Genomic DNA, 17,876 nt, shown 5'->3' on the forward strand with positions numbered 1-17,876 from the left:
CACTGCTATGAAGAAATACCCAAGATTAGGTCATTTATAAAGAAAAGACATTTAATTGACTCACAGTTCCACATTGCTGGGGAGGCCTCAGGAAACTTACAATCGTGGCAGAAGGCAAGGGACAATCAGGCACCTTCTTCACAGGGTGGAAATGCCAGACGCTTATAAAACCATCAGATCTTGTGAGGCACATTCACTATCACGATGGCAGCATGGGGGAAACAGCCCCTATGATCCCATTACCTCCACCTGGTCCCATCCTTGACACATGGGGATTATGGGGATTGTAGGGATTACAATTCAAGGGGAGATTTTGGGTGAGGGCACAGCCAAACCATATTAGAAGCATTCAGCTAATATAAGGGATAGGCATGTATGTCAGAGTTTCAAAAATCAATTTGATTTCTTTTAATGGGGTAGATATAAATGGAGGAAAAAAACAGATAAAGATTTTCTTCCACCAGCATACACACACACACACACACACACACACTTACACACACAAAGTTAATAGTTGACTACTATGGTAGTTTTAAAGATATATGCACACAAGTGGAGTTTAATTCCCCTCCCATTGAATGTGGGCTGGACTTAATGACTTGCTTCTAGTGAAGAGAATATGGCAGAAGTGATCCGCCCGCTTCGGCCTCCCAAAGTGCTGGGATTACAGGCATGAGCCACCACACCCGGCCTCTCTCTCTTTACAATCACTTCTCTAGAGAAAGCCAGCTACTATGTCAAAGGAGCAACCCTATGGAGAGGCCCATGTGGTGACAAATAGAAGCCACATAACTGACTCTATTTCCTTGGAATGTGTCAGCAGCCATGTGAGTGAGCTTGAAAGCAATTCCTCAAGGACCTTAAAATGCCTACAATCTCAAGATAATCTCTGAATAGGAATCACCCACTTAAGCCATGCTTGGATTCCTGACCCTCAGAAACTTCAGCAGTAGATAACGATTATAACTAACAAATCCTTCAATATATTTTCTGTCTTCTCAGCCATAATTTTTGTCATCTTCTCAAGAAATTGACTAGAAACTCTAATAGCTTCATGCCAAGGAGGACTAGAAAGCAATTCATAGGGATCAACTTAAGATCGCTATCCATGTGTCAGCTGTGACCTTGAGGGAGTTAGCTGACATTTTTTTGTCTTCGTTCACTATTACACTTAGAGCAATAATCACCGAATCTACCCAAAGAGGATTAGGATAAAATACATTTCTAAAATAAAAGTACTTAGCATTGTACCTGGAAACTGGTAATGGCTCCACAGATGTTAGCTATGTTATTACATTATTATTATTATTTTGGCTCATAAAATAAAGCTAAGTGGTTTCCCAGATAGACATTCGGTCTTACAGAGTAATAACACACAGACAGTATTCTGAAACCCAGATGTACAACTGATGAAAACATCTCCTTCCCATACTGTCAGAAACTAGGCTGCTTGTGGCATAATTGGTAGTCCTAAAAAGTGAGTATGATCCATAACAGAAATTCAAACTGAAACCCAAAGAAATTGTGGTAAAGTTTCCCAGAGATCTCAGTCAATTCAATAACCCTGCACGGCTGTTAGAGCTACATTCCATGTGTTATTACACAACTGACAGGTCACGGGATCAATCATTCCAAAGGGATGTCACACAATACCATGTGGCCCTGAGCTCTCTTGTCCTGCAGCCAAGGGGAAGCACCTATAATATATTTTTTTGCACATATTCATTTTCTTTTTGAAAGTACATTCTTTTGGATGTATTATTTTGAAAATAAGGACTTTACCAAAACGAATTAATTCTCAAGTAACCTTTAGTATTTCTGGTTTGCAATGTTCAGTATTTCCTCTTTGTAAATAAAAACAGGAAAGAACAACTTCAACATGATAATAACTGATGCCCATCAGATCTGAGAAACACAAGACAGACCAATTTTTAATCTCTCCCTCTGCACTTTTCCACTTCAGGCAAAAGAAATGAGTCATATCAAATTTAATTCTCGTGACAGAAGGAATCACATGCTGTGCTGTTTATCCCCCATGAATGTCTGCATTAACTTCTCTCCCTTATCTAGCTTTTGGAATTTCAAAGTTCATTTCTTCAGAAATAGGACTGTACATTCACTCAGGCAACTGTAGTTCAGAACTATATTTTTGGGCAAAATAAACCGGCTTTTCTTTTTAAATAGAACAGTATACTTTGTACTCGTCCTTTCATTAGGCAGAAAATTAACTCCCACTTTCTATTAGGAATATAAATGTTCCCACTAGCAATCTAAGTAAGATAAATAAAAGAAAATCCTCACAAAGGAAAAAAATGGCTATTTGAAATTATAGGTGCATGAAATAAAATAAAAATAATTTATCACTCTATCTTATTTCTGGTTAGGATGGGGAGGAAGGATTGGTAGGACTGTCTGAAAATAGAAAACAATCATGAAAAAAATGATTACTAATAGGGACCTCTGTGGCTTTGGGGTATACCAGCAGTTGACCTGGGGCTTCTACCTGCCACAGCTCTAGCAATCTGTTAAGTTTTTTTGTTTTTAAGGCCCCTTGATTCAAGATTATTTGCAAGATCACAGTTTGTTATTTATACATTCATTTGAGAAACTGTAAATAAGGTGAAATACCAACTGCAGTCAGCATGACCTGACCCCTCCATCTGTAAACCACAGCCTCCTCTGGACATGAAAGAGGGCCTCTGATGAAACTAGGCTTCATAGCTGCCTCCTTAAAAAGTCAAAGTAAGGTCATTATCTGCAGGCTCTTCTATTCTCTTTTTCCTTTATTAAAATTGCCCATTCTTTGAGGCTCATTTGAGTCTCACCTTCTCCCTGATGTTTTATCTGACTACTCAGTGAGCACTGATCTTTCCCTTTTCTGAACATCAAGTTTATTTCTGGCCTATATCGATGTGCTGCCAATTAATTAAATATATTATTTACTTTTATTGTTTGTGTCTTTTCTGTTAAAAATACGTAAGAATCGGCTAATGTTTCACATGTTTGCATTTATAGAATTTTGCTACTCAAGCTTTTTAAAACTATGTTTGGTTTTGTGGAAAATGATCTTGTCCCTTTAAGACACAAGATTCTAAAGTGTAAGTCATAGTTTATTACTGCCTTGTGGTAATGAAGTAGAATTTGAAATCTTATGTAACAACAATAGGTGTAAAGTATAGCTTCAAAGTTCAGATCAAAAAAGTGGGAGAAGATAGTCAGGGCATTACAGACTATATACAGATTGGTCAACTTCCCTAAAAGAGAGATTAGGTGGGTTGTTTCTTACAGTGACAGAGGCTCTCAATGTTCAAGCTGTAATATCAGTAAAGGATGATAAATGGCATGTCACGGACAGAACAGCTACTCAAGATGGTAGCTAATCTAGTTACCAAATGTGTATACAAAAATTAATCATTTTCCAATATAGCACCAACATTAAGTTAGGAAGTTAGAGAGGGTGGCCATTTATAAAACAACAAAAATATAAAATATATATGAACAGATTTAACAGGAAATGTTTTGAACCTATATGAGGTATCATAAAAATATTTAATGAGGCATAAAAAGAAGCTTGAATAAATGAAAAAATATATTTGTACCTGCATGGGAAGGGAAAATATTACCAAGATGACAATTCTCTCAAAATTACTTTATAAATTTAATGAAAATTCCAATAAAAGTTTTTCCCAGAATTGAAAAAACAATTACAAAACTTATGCAAACATGGCAAACTAAGGGCAAAACTCTGCTAAAGAAGAAGAGTCAGGCCAGGTGCAGTGGATCTCGCCTGTAATCCCAGCACTTTGGAAAGGTGAAGTGGATGGATTGCCTGAGCTCAGGAGTTTGAAACCAGCCTGAGCAACATAGTGAAACCCTGTCTCCACCAGAAAAAAAAAAAAAGAGAGAGAAAGAGAAGAACAATCAGAGAAGACCTGCACTTTTACATTTTCAAAAGTATCTAAGTACACACGAATTAAGATAACGTGATAATAATACTTAATACCAGAAAAAACAGTTTACCACAGGAACAGAATAGTGAGTTCTGACACAAAACTGAGTACATTATAAGTATTTAGCAAATAGTAAACATGGCATTTTAAGTGTCAACCGAGAAGTAATAGTTACCTATTTTTTTTAAAAAAAAATCAGTAGGACTCCTATTGGAATGCTTTCAGATCCTTTATAAATTCATTCAGAGCCCAGAAGACCAATATTTTTACTTACTTCTCTCCAGTACAGTAGCCTTTCCTTTGGATATATTTCATTCTAGTAAGTAAAAAGCTAAATATCCATTGTTTGACATGGGCACGTAACTTCTCTTACTTTCTAATTAAAGTTCATTTCTCTAATGACAACAAACTATAATAAACAATATGAACTTCCTTGACTAGAACTTTGCTTATGCACCTTCATCTTTTGATTTCAGGATTTAATTATGATTTCAGCATTTAATTATCATCTGCTTCTGTCTATAATTTCTTTCATATATTCCTCACATATTACACTGAGTTCTGGATAGCTACTTATTCATTTGTCAAAAACAAAACTGAAAATATTTCTAACAGAGAAGCTAGAAATCTTTATGCCTTTGCTGAGACACAGCTGAACTCTAAAGACTGATTGTTTCAAAGACCAAAGGCACCTAATACCAGAAATGTTTTGTGTCATGATAGAACTTACAACTGCAGGTTTATAGCATGTTCATATGGAACCACATAAACCTTAAATAAAAAAAATTTAAATGAGAATCACTTGGTTTAAATTTCATTATCTTTAGGATATCAATAAATCAACTAGCCACATTGTGACTCAGTTTCCTCATTTTTGAAATGGGTATATTACCTTTTGCCTGAAATTCCTTACAGGGATGTGATGAAGAGTAACTGAAATACTGTATATTAAAGCATATGTGAAAACTCCAAGGTGCTATATGAACACTAGTTGGCATTGACTGCTATTCCTCATCCTCTTTTTGGTCATAGCCATAGAAGCCCTAGACTGGCTGGAAAGAAGAGTCATTAGGCATCATTTGGCAACTTGGCTCAGCAAAGTCAGATCAGTCACCAAGAGTCTGGTGGGGCTGCAGCAATGGCTAGAAAGAACCAGTGATGTGGTTGCCAGGTAGGTACCAATCCAAGTCTTGAGCCTGCCCAGACATTACTATGCACTCTGTCCTCCATCCTCCTAGCATATCCACCTTAGCCACTACTTTGTTGATGATCATTGCCTGAATTAATCACCTACACCACTGTGTGAACTCTATCAATAACCTCAAAGTGGTTTTTCATCACCTTTAAATTACACCCAAAGCCATGCTCACATGAATTAGAAGGGTTAGGGCTCTCATCTCAGTTCTATCTCCTCCTTACCCACTGAGAGGTGGAGGTTTTTCTGTCCAGGAAGTAGGTACTGCAGAGTCCTTCAGGATAACTAGGGTCTGCTACGAGAACATGTTCCTCCTTACTTCATTGAGCAACCTTTCCAGAGGTGTTGAGTTCCCCTTTGCCAGGTGCTGGGCAGAAGTCTGGTGAGGGCTGCATGGAGAAGTCCAAGGCTTGGACCTGACTCAGGGTTTCTCTCCTATTGAACCAAACTTGCAACCTCAAAACACTTCTCTCCTATTTTCCATCCTCCTAGTCTCTACTTCTTCTTCCCTAAACATACTCATTTTGACAGAAAATTTCAAGGAAAAAAGAAGATGTCAAATAAACGGTTTAAAAAGTACTTTTTTTTTGTGGTTGCTCTGAAGTCCAAGAATAATTTCTTCATCTTATTTTTAAATACTTAAGGATTGAATACTTAAAGGATTGCAATGAAACTATAATGAAAAATTAAAATGCTTGCCTTCTGTAAGCCTACAAGGGTATTTTACTATGCCACATATGGTATCATTTCAGCTTGGATATTTTGCCTGAAACAAGGGAAAATTTTAATAATAAATCCTACATAAAATTATGGTAATGATGTTTGTCCCAAATAGAAATTCTGTGTCCTATTGCTATTTCATCTTTTTCAATAAAATGATTGTGATCTTTAGTGAAAGGAATATGGAGCCCTGGGAGGCCCAGATGCTCAACATAAAAAAAAATTAGAGATAGAGGAGAGATGAAAAGATTAAGATAAAGGGATCTGTAGATGCTAAAGAGAGAATCAACATAGATCCCGAAGACAGATGTAGGAGAGTAAGACAGAGACAGAGGCCCGGAAGTGCTAGGATTCAAGTCTATTTTTTTCTTTAAATTATTGAAAATGTACTGTAGGGTGTGTTTGTTTGAAAAATAACTGTCAGAAGAAAAAATATATATACACTTTAATTTTGGAACATTTCATGGCTGCACTCAGTAAGGTAACTAACAAACCCTAAATAATTATTTTGAAAATGCCATTCTTCACTTTAACTTGTGATAATCTCCTTTTAAGCCCTGCTAATAAACAGCGAATCCCATTTGTGTTTATATAACATAGCACATGATGAATTCAGCTGTAGCATCAGAATTCTATATTTGCTTTGAGATCACAAGCACTTCGCATACTAATGCTGCAAGTTAACTTATCACCTCTACCCTGTAGAAAGAAGAAAAACTAATGGACAAAGCTATTTTTTTGTGTGTGGGAAACATTCCAAAGTCAGACAGAGGGTTCTGGTTTTAGTTACCTTTGGGACTTTCAAATGGCTATTTGGAATTTGACCTACGGTGTTTTGTTCCAGAATAACAAGCAAAGTAAAATAATCCATGTAGCCCTTGAGGATCTGACAAAAGACTGGGGTTAAGGGAGAAGGAGGAGGAGGGAAAATAATGACAGATTGTATTTGTCCTGAGTCATCTGGAGTTTAAGGTAGGCAGCTAAATCCCATTTTATCCATTCTCTGACACTGCAAACAGAGGTACTGCCTGTCAAGATAGATCATAAAAGGCTTGTATTTCATTTTTCATAAAAGCCTAGAACAATCAGATCTTCCTACCAAGACAGGACTTTTTATCTGGGTAGAAATATAGAGACAAATGCTAGATTTCTCATTCCGAAGGGTCCATGTGCTAGACAGTGTGGAGAAGATGTCTATTCAACAGTGGCTTGAGAAATGTCAAAACTCCTGCATTTTATTCATCTTTGAGCTATTACACAAAGGGGCTTTTTCTAATTTTAATTTTGACTATTTCTTTTTTCTTTTTCCTTTTTAATTTAAATCAGAGACATATGTTTTTCTCGATTAAACAGTATGATAATATGAATCACAGGCATTTTTAAGGGTCAGTGCCAAGAAAAAGATTTTATAACTTAAGAAACCAAAACAACAGGTTGACCTCAATTTAAATCCCACAAAACCTCATTGTCTTAATACAAGGAAAACAACATGATTTTAGTGCATATTTCTGAGGAAATAAGGAAGATTATATAACTTGTTTTTTTCTTCCTATTAGAGGAAATCTGGAAGCTTCTTAAATTAACTTAGGAGCAATTTTTCTTTTAGGAGCAAAAGTGTTTAGCTTTTGGAGTTATATGTGTATTTATTTAACCAATCAATTAATTTAATCCATCAATAAACTTTTTGAGTATGATTTTAATTGTCAGGTCCTGTGCTAGGTTCAGAGTAAACATGGTGAGCCAAAAACAAAACAAAAAAACCCCCAAAACCAAAAAGCAGTCACTGCCCTTCTCTCTCTTTACAGACAACAAACACACAACAACAAAAACATTGCACAGTTACTCACTGATTATGATAAATTGCCAGCAAGGAACAGATGAGCTACTCTAACAGAGATGACCCTTTCTTTTTTTTAGATGGAAGTGGTCAGAGAAGACCTTTCTGAGGCCATGGTATTTAAGATGAGACTTGAAGAACAAGAAGAAGCTAGACACACAAAGCAGAGAATTTTTTAATGGCCATTTCTGGAGAGAAGTTTCCAAGGGATGAAGTTATTATACAGTTTCCAAATATTCCTGAAGAGCTCTAAAGAAAATGTGTTCTGATTCCACTTTTTACCTGTTTTCCTTTTTTCTTTCTCTCTCTCTTTTTGGAATTTGTTATTTGGATATAGGAAACACTAGCCTGGTGCTCCAATTTTCTTACATTTTCTGTTTTCCTTGAAGTTTTAGGGCACTTTCTGAACTTTATTTTCCAAAATTCAGTTGAGTCTTTATTGTTTTCCAAATATCAACATTTCTTATCCAGACTAATGAACTAAACTACTCACTCATCTTTCTGATCCTATTCCTCTATATTATCCACCCCAGTTCCAAGTTAATTCTTATATGGTCTTTTTGAAAGACTGCATGAGTTTTTTTTACTTCTGCTTTAAATATTTGCTGATTTATTTGCACTTAGGATACAGGCCTAAATCCTTAGCTTTGCTGACATCATGAAAGGTGTGGGGCCTCCCTAGCACTCCAGTTTCATCTCACGTCATGCCACTCTTCAGTACTTCATCCTTATTGTCCAGCTTCATTTCCTAGAGTGTCCTGTGACCCTCTTGACTCAGAGCCTCTGCATGTGCTGTTCCCTGTATTTAGGTCTCCTTTGTTCAGCTCTACCAACTTCCTTTATCTATAAGTGTTCAGGTGTCGTCTCACCTCCAGCATGAATTAGATGTCCTGTGCTTCTCACTGGGCTATACTGTAATGCTTAGTGCATTAGTCAGTTCCCTCATTGCTATAAAGAAATATGTGAGGCTGGGTAATTTGTAAAGAAAGGAGGTTTAATTGGCTCACAGTTCTGCAAGCTGTACAGGGAAGCATAGTGACTTCTGTTTCTGGGGAGGCCTCAGGGAGCTTTCAATCATGGTGGAAGGTAAAGGAGAAGCAAAGCATATCACATGGCCAGAGGAGGAAGGAGAGGGGCAAGGAGGCGCCACACACTTTTAAACAACCAGATCGCATGATAACTCACTCATTCAGCATCAGGAGAACAGCGCTGGGGGAATGGTGATCCATGAGCCAATCACCTCCCACCAGGCCCCACCTCCAACACTGGGGATTACAATTCAATATGGGATTTGGAGAGGGAAAAGATTCAAAACATATTACTTAGTTTACACACTTGTATCACCACCAGGCTGAGAGCTATTCTAACAGCTCTTTGTATCTTTGTATCCTCAACACGAAGCACAGTCTTTGGCATATAGTGTTTATAATTATGTTGCAAATGAATAACATAGCTCATTTAATACGAAGAAAAATAATCTATCAGTGATAATAAAGAATCTATACTTGAAAATAGGTATGATTTTCAAGAAAACTGTTTTTCAAATAAGAGATTTTTATAGAAAATAAACATTAACATTTTCTTACTTTCTTTGTTTTGCCCATTGCCTTCAGGATGGAAAGATTCAGGTCTTCAAGTGCTGCTAGTACATTCTCATACTCGCCCAAGTGCTGAGAAAAATATTCTGAAAAATGAAAATATTGAAATGAATTCATATTTGAGTTTAGGTAACCATAAAACAAAAAAAAATCAACAAATTATTTATTCCTTAAATGAGTAAAACAAAATGTCAGCTATAAGTAAAAACTGGAAGGTTTCTAAATAAGACTAAATAAGGTGACAATCTGTTCATTTTACTAAGACATCAAGAAAAAAGAAAAAGAAACCTGAATGATTACCATTATCCTTGAAGAAATGTTGCTTCCTACAAAAGTAGGAAAAAATGAATCTGGATCTACTGACAAGGATGTTTCAATAAAATATTTTTTTGACAACATAGTATTATAGATCTCACTGGGATAGTAATTTTAGAAAATAGTTAAGTTACATTTTTTGTTTCTTGGAGGAAACATTTAAGGAAGGTAAGCTTTTTTCAAGGTTAAGAGTCAGTGACGCAAAACATGAGAGGGTCTTCTGTGGCACCTTCTATGTAACTGTCCCTGTCACAATCTTTTTCTTTTTTTTTTTCAACAATTTGGGCAGAGAAAAAGTAAAGTCTATCACTTTTTTCAGTTGCTAGGAATAAATAATATAGTGGATTTGTGATTAAAATTAAAAGTATGGAACATGAACTGATCCTAAACTAGTAAGTTGAAATATGTATAAATGCAAAATCTTATATTTACTTATAGAAATCTATACATTTCTATAATGAAAGCAAACTAGCTTAACATAAATTTATATATTGAGAAGATCTAGGGTTTTCAGACACTAAAAAATGAATAGTTCTCACCATTCCTGTGAACCCTTCCTTGGATGAACTGTAGTTTATTACTGTGTCTCTTTAATGTGCCACAGTATTTGTGGAACTAAATTGAAATGATAAATATAATCACATATAAGCCACTTGAGATTATGGGAATACATTTCAGCATGTTTGATGGAAACCACATTGATTAATTTATTTAATACTCTAGGAAATATTTGTTTATACTGATATTAATAACAACTGGAAAGTGCCATTGACTGATATATTAATTAATGTACAGACTTCTTTTGAGAAGAAAATAAACACAGGTGAGCACTAAATCAATTCCAGATCATGGGTGTCAAAATACTGTCTGTATACACTTAGGTTAAAAACAAACAACATATTTTTGACAAAAAGTAAAATGCATTCCTAAAAACAATGTGGTGCAAACTATCTCTTATAAAGATTCTTTAGAAAGTGATTAGTTGGAAGATAAATAAGAATGTATTTACTCCCTAAATACCTGCTTCAAAATAACATTTTAATTTGTGGTTATAATGTTGACTTTTTGATAAGGTTGACAAATATGTCTAACTTTATTTGTGCAATTATTTATAACAAAGGAAGTCCCTGTGCAATTATTTATAACAAATTAACACTCTTCATCAACCAGTGAGCAGTTAATGTGGCTGTAGAATATTCATAAGTTGAAAAAATAATGAATATCAGAACTGAGTCTATACTATGTTAAAACAAGCAAAAAGCATTAAAAAAAAAAAACCAAAAAGTGAAGCTGTTACTTCATTTTTATTTTAAAACTTGTATATATAATGCCTCAAAGAGGATTGTGATAGGGGTTTTAAATGCAATTAGACAAAAATATGAAGTGAAAACATGCTGTGCCTATAATCTCAGCATTTTGGGAAGCCAAGGCAGAAGGATCACTTGAGCCCAGGAGTTGGAGACCAGCTTGGGCCCTGCAGCATGGTGGTATGTGCCTCTGATCCCAGCTACTTGGGAGGCTGAGGTGGGAGGATTGCTTGAGCCTGCGAAGTGGAGGCTGCAGTGAGCCATGATAGCATCACTGCACTCCAGCCTGGGCTACAGATGAGACACTGTCTCTTAAAAAAAAAAAAAAAAAAAAAAAGAACGTGAAAACAAAAAAATTGATGCTAAAAAAGCAAGTCTCTCTCTCTATCTATACATAAATATATATAGACTATATATATAGACTATATTTATCTATAGATAGATAGATAGATAGATAGAAGTAAAGCCACTTTTTAAAATAAATATTTCATTCATAGACAAGATATTTGGCTTAATTAGTAAAGGTTCCTGGAGAGAATTTAAGTTGTCTTTCCACTTTGAAATTGGACCTATGCACACAGATGCAGGCATATGTGATAAAGCGTATGAGAAAAACAATGACTAGAAGTTTCAGAGCTGACACCTATCTAGACTTCATTATTTCTTTCCTTCATTCATCCATGTGTTCATCCCAACCCTCCAAGTTAGAAAAAAGGAACAATCACTAGACAGTAAACAAAATGACTGAGAAGGAAGAGAATTACCATATTCAAGTCGTCGATAGGAGCTTAAGTTGGAAATCTAAGTGTAAGGGTTATTTTGAGGTGGTGCAGCTCAGTGTCACTAAGGCTCTTTTAGAACTTACTCACTGAGGGATATGGGTCAGGCAGTCAAGGCAAGGGGGCTCCAATAAACTCAAAGAGGGAAGTTAGATGAAAGAACCAGACACATCCAACATAGATAAAGAGGGATAACTCCCCTCCACTTCATCATAGAGAGTGTTCACTTACTCATTCTGTGGCCTAACATACCTTTACTTAGGGCCTTTTATGTGCTAGGTGCTAGTGTAGGAGCTTGGAATACAAAGGTGAAAAGACAGAAGCCCTACAGTCAGAGAGGAGAGATAAACATTCCAAGCATTCCAAGAAACAACTGCAGTACACAGAATCATTGTTAAAGACAATGGTTTGAGAGCCCAGATACAAGGTACAATCCAAATAGAGGATAAAGCAGGAGAATTGCTTGAACCAGGGAGAGCGAGGTTGCAGTGAGACAAGATTGTGCCACTGCACTCCAGCCTGGCGACAGAGCGAGGTCCTGTCCAAAAGAACGCCCAAGTCTGCCTGGGTGAGTCAGAGAGGACTTCATAGGAGAAACACCACCAATGGCTCAGTTAACAGATGAATAGGACTGAACTTGCTGGATACTAGGAGGAAAGGCATGGAAGCAGCTGTTTTCCTGTCATGTTTGCAGGAGTATGTGTAGTTCAGCACTGCCAAGATATAAAGAACAGGACTGGAACATATTTGAGAATGGGAGGCAGCAAGGAAACATGCTAAAAATCAGTGATGGGAGACAAAGCTGTATGTGTTAGAAACAGTCCTCGCCAGATGCTCTTTGATCCTCAAGTCTAGGTCAGTGTTTTTGACCACCTGCATCAGAATCCTCTTGTACCTCACTGTTCAGTTTGTTTTGTGGACCAGCAGCATTAGTTTCACCTGGGAGCTTGTTAGAACTTAGTGTCCCAGACCCGCTTCCAGTCCTGTTGAATCACAATCTGCATTTTAATAAGACCCCCATGTGATTTGTAGGCATAACCTAAGTTTGAGAAACACTACTCTAGGGTACTTGTTAGACATTTAGATAACTGAGAAGGTCTCATCTAGTAAATCACAATATTTGGGTTGAGGGTGAGGTTCCCTAGGAGATGATGATGCAGAGTAAATCTGAGACCACTATGGGCAATGGGAAGCCATGGAACAATTTTGAAAAGGAGAGTTATATCCTCAAATTTTCCTATCAGAAAAGGAAAGGATGCACTAAGGATGATTTGGGAATGTTGGTGACACCATCAAGAGAGAAGGGAGGCATCAATTGCCAGGAGGGATTTCATCACACAACTAGGACTATGAGCCATGCCAAAGCTGTGAAGTGGAATGAGGGGTGGAGTCCAGAATTTTGCAGATCTGCAAACTCCAAGATGTGGCAGGCAGGAGGGAAGGACAGTGACTTCTTTGGAAGTGGCTGAGCTTCAACTAAAGTTTTATTCCAAGTTTCTCGTGTTTCTCATTTGAATCACAATGCAAGTGTGAGTGGGGCAAATGAATATTGTCCTTAAGTCATGGCATTAGAAAGAAAGATTTGGAACAAATATTGGTTCTTTAAAATGCTTTTCCTTTGGTAACTATAATAACTTCCTGGAGAAAAGACCTATTTTGTTGAAACCTGCATGTAGGCTTCATGAACTTGAGCAAAATAGAGTTGTACTGCACATATGGCAATATGTGAAAACCAATCCTCATCAGTTTAAGTGAAGTATCATTGAAAAGTAGAGTCTGAACATTAGGTATGATGAAAAAGTAGAGCACAATTTATAAGCAGATGTAGTAAGCCTGTTATCTGTCAGAAAGCAGGCTATATTCTCATGGATATCCAATGTGCCATCTTCTCTACTAAAATGCTAACAATAAATTAGTTTCTCCATTTCTTTCCGTACTTAATCAGTGGTATTGCATTACCAAACTACAGTTTTGTTTTGTTTTTCTATCCTGCACCTTAGTCTTTCAAGTTGTTGAGTTTTCAGATCAGCTTAATAATTCTGTCAGAAGCAAAGGACCCACAGCTGCCACAAAAGTCTCAGCAGAAACTGGTCTTACAAAGTAGTCTCATGAGTTCAGATGAGTCATCTAAACTTCTCAAGTAGTTAGAATTTCTCAAGTAGTAGACTAGGTAGAAAAGAAAATAATTGAGATGAGAGAGAGTGTTAAAACCCACATGTTCTGAATAGGGAGGTCAGTCAGATCTAGAAATGTGGGCTATTTTGAGGGGATGCAGATAAGCGACACTCAAACTCTTTTATACCTCGATCATCAGTGACATGTGCCACTGGGGGAGGACACAGCAGTCTGGAGGAGGGCATAGAGCCTTCTGATTTCCTAGCACCCAGACTTGCTGGCACAGGTCTCTCAGCACTGTCCGGGCTCTGCCAATGCAAGCTGGTGCTGCTCTGCAGCCTGGGTGCTTAGTGCACAACTACTGAAAGGAACCTTGGGTATGAAGGGAATAAGCTTTTATTCTGGAGTTTCCCATACCCTCAGTTTTTAATCCATCTTATTTATAGAGTTCATAGAACTTTAAAATAGTTTAATATTTTATAGATAACAGCCAGCTAGATGAGAAATTATGCTATTAAATATATTCAACCTTGCTCACAGATATGCTTTCTTACAGATATGCTTTCTTACAGATATGCTTTCAGATCAAGCACATTCATTGCAATTATTCTTCACCCATCTATAAATATTTCAACTACCTATTCTTAACTACCAACTTCAAGATCTGCAAAACGGTTCAGTAAAAATGAGTAAGGTTATGAAAACAGTCATAAACAGGGTAGGGCCAGGAAAGGTAGTAATTACACTCCTGAATGCTTTAGATTGGAGCTAATTATGGTAGAAATACAAAAAGCTTTAATGCCAGAGTTCAAACACAATTGCCTAATTAAAGTTGAGTTATGTATTGACTGATAGTGATAAGGTATGGCAAAAAAAAAAATGCACTTAGGAAGGCCTTCACGATTGGCACTTCTATAAACTGCTGGTGGGTGTGCACCTTAGAGAAAACTTGATTGAGGAATTACATGTTTGGGAATCTACTATCCAGAATTACTTGAACATGAGTGTGAGAATAATGTATATGAGAATATTTACTTCAATCCTGTTTTTCCCATAGAAAGTTGGATTCAAATTGAAAATCCATTAAAAGGAATTTGATTGAAAAAAATTAAAGAACATGAGACACTACGCAGCCTTCAAATGAAATGAAGGAGAAGGGGATGCAATTGTACTAATCATATAGTATAATTACTGTTGTAAAAAACAACAACAACACATACACATATATATCAATGTCAATATACACATAATAATGTCTGGAAGAATATGTTCCAAGTAAATAGTGGAGCTCAGTATTGGGGACGACAATGAGTGGCAGAGAAGATTGACATATTAGCTTATACGCCTACATAATTCTGTTAAATTTTAAAAATAGTAGTTATGTATTACTTTCACAATTAAAATTACAAAGACATTTTTTTCAAAATAAATATTTTAAATTCTAGGTCCTTAACTTAGTAACTGACAAATTAAGTAAAAGCCTCAGAATTAAAGTTTTACATACCTGCAACTTTTAATTGGCTTCTAGGAAAGAACATATGAAATCTACTTTTCATGCCAATCAAGTTCTGCCCCTCCCACGCACAAGGGGGAATTTGTGCCGGGTGTGAATTGACATATTTCACTTGCTAACACTGAAGCATTTGGCTTTGATTAGAATCCAACTTAAATATTTACTTTATATTCAGAAAATAATGAGAAATGAAATGACACTCTGGAGATTAAAATGCATATTCTTGAACAGAGAGGGGGAGGATTATAACACATGACTGTGAATACAATCACTGGATTTTAAAAACACAGAAAAATTCCTGTTGAATTAAAGCCCCACATACCTATTCCCTAACTAAAACTATGGGGGGAAAATCATAGTCAAAGCTTTTTCCATAAATACAGGATAGGCACCTAATCCAGTTCCCCTATTATAGAAAAAAGGCATAGTTTTAAAATATTTTTTTCAGTAGAGGAATAAGTGGAGCTATGCTATCATACTTTAAAATTTGAAGTACTTTTAAGGGAAAATAGATGATAACACAATATTCCTTAATGACAATAGGCAGGCAACATAGCAATTAAAGAAGAACCATTTAGTGTTTTTATCTTAAAAGCCCTTATAACAGTTTGCTTTGTCATCAGCTGTGGCCTACCCAGGCAAAGTTAAGTGAAAAACAAAGAATAGATATAAATGAATGATTTGAGGAAATAATTACTTTGGTCTGACATAGCTAGACATTTTAGGGAAATTGGTCTGCCACCTTAATGAAATTATCAAGATAATCTTGTGTTTTCCATTTTATCTTCTCACTACACTGACCAGGACTGTGTGCACATAGATGAGAGTGGACCATAACTTGGCCTTTACGGTGACTGCTATTCATGATAAAGCCTCATGGCAATGGTCCATATGGGCACTTTCAGGTACTTAACCATGTGTGCACAATGCTACCATCCGACTGTGTCTGAAAGAATGGTACAATTTTCCCTGTTGGTATTTCATAACTAACAAAAGCATGACCTCCTTTGGTACCAGAGTACCTTGCTCCTCCATAAACATATTTTGAATTTCAGTTGGATTTTCCTCCCTGAACGTGAGATGGACACTATGCTAGGATAAGAAGCATGAGTTTTTAAAAATCATTGGAAAATTTGAAACGTCATGGTTGGATATTATGCTCATTTTGTTCAGTTATTGCCTTGAAATCCTGTATTCTGATATGTTGTTATTGTATAACATCTTTTGATGTTGCTCTACCACTTTGATGAAATGGAAAATAACCACTTGTGAATATAAGAAAATGGCCTTTTTGATGGTTTTGGTAAACTCTAAAACTGTAAGAATTATAAGATATTCAGGAAGTGCTGGTGGTTTCAATGAGGAGTTCTCAGAGAAAACTCAACTCTAACTACCAAAAATGTTTTGAGCAGCCTAGACAATAAGATCAAACTTGGATAGAAGTATTATCTTAAACATTTATCTTAAAACATAAAACATTAAACCTTCCAGTGTTCAGAGAAATATAGCTGTTTCAAATTGAATAGTCTCATAATGTTCCATTTTTTCATAAAATAATAAAATTTAAAAATTTTACCTTTCCATATTTCTAATCTTTAACTATTGTTCCAACCATAAAGATGAATAAAATAAATGAAGAGGCTATTTAACCAGACATTTGTAAAGATTTATCTGTCCCCATTGAATCACTTGTTTTGCAAGTGACATTTAAAACTCCAGAATGATTTAGTCAGGTATGAGACAAAGTTATTTTTACATTTCAAGAAAACAGCTTTGTAAAATAGTAACAAAAGGCTTGTGCAGAGAGTAATGAAGTTGTATTAAACACCAATTTAAAAATATATTCAAACTTGTGGAGAATTTGCTCTTGTGAAACTAATGTACTGATTGTAATAACAAATCTTCTATGTACAAACTAATGAGGTCCGACTGTTTCTGGAGTGAAATACATGGATATTTTGAGCAATATTCATGGATAAAGATAAATGCCTTGAGATCTCAATTAATTTTTCTTTTTCTAGAACTCCTAATATACAACATAAATTTCAAGGTTGATGTATATCAAACAATATTCTTTTTGCTTCTTAAACAAGTAATGGGTTTGTCTGATCTTAAAAGAAACACTTACCACATAGTTCTTCTGTGTCAAGATTGCTGAAATGATTAAAAAAAAAAAAACAGTGTTATTACTTTGGTAATATTTTTAACTACGTTTTTAAATAGTTAAATACAGTTAGTCTCCAATCTATGTTATTAATTGATAGTATGTAGTTAGGGTATTTCTCTTATAAATTCTACATTATTTAAGTAGTCATAGGTCAATTAACAATGATTATGTCAGATTCTTTGGACAAATAATTCCTGATATTCGTGGTTTTCTCTGCAACAAGATGGGGAAAAGAATGCATTTTGGTAAAGAATGTAGGCTCTGCAGCCAGAATGCCTGAATTCAAATCCTGACTCTGCAATATACCTTCTATGTGACCCTGGATACTTTACATCTCTGTGTCTCAATTCATCTGACCCAAGATGGGGATAATAATAATT

The 17,876-nt window shown here is 35.9% G+C and overlaps 1 protein-coding gene across 1 annotated transcript in view; it reads right to left on the reverse strand.

The window, feature by feature from the left end:
* LOC105497276 (N-terminal EF-hand calcium binding protein 1) overlaps nt 1–17,876 on the reverse strand; it is a 173,446-nt gene that overhangs the window by 73,853 nt on the left and 81,717 nt on the right. Inside the window, exons 4-5 of the mRNA XM_011768284.2 lie at nt 17,458–17,483; nt 9,289–9,386 (exon numbers count right to left, since the gene is read on the reverse strand). Of these exons, the coding sequence (XP_011766586.2) occupies nt 9,289–9,386; nt 17,458–17,483 (124 nt within the window). The remainder of the gene's footprint in view (nt 1–9,288; nt 9,387–17,457; nt 17,484–17,876) is intronic.

Source organism: Macaca nemestrina, chromosome 8 (assembly GCF_043159975.1).
Source record: "Macaca nemestrina isolate mMacNem1 chromosome 8, mMacNem.hap1, whole genome shotgun sequence".
Classification (NCBI taxonomy): domain Eukaryota; kingdom Metazoa; phylum Chordata; class Mammalia; order Primates; family Cercopithecidae; genus Macaca; species Macaca nemestrina.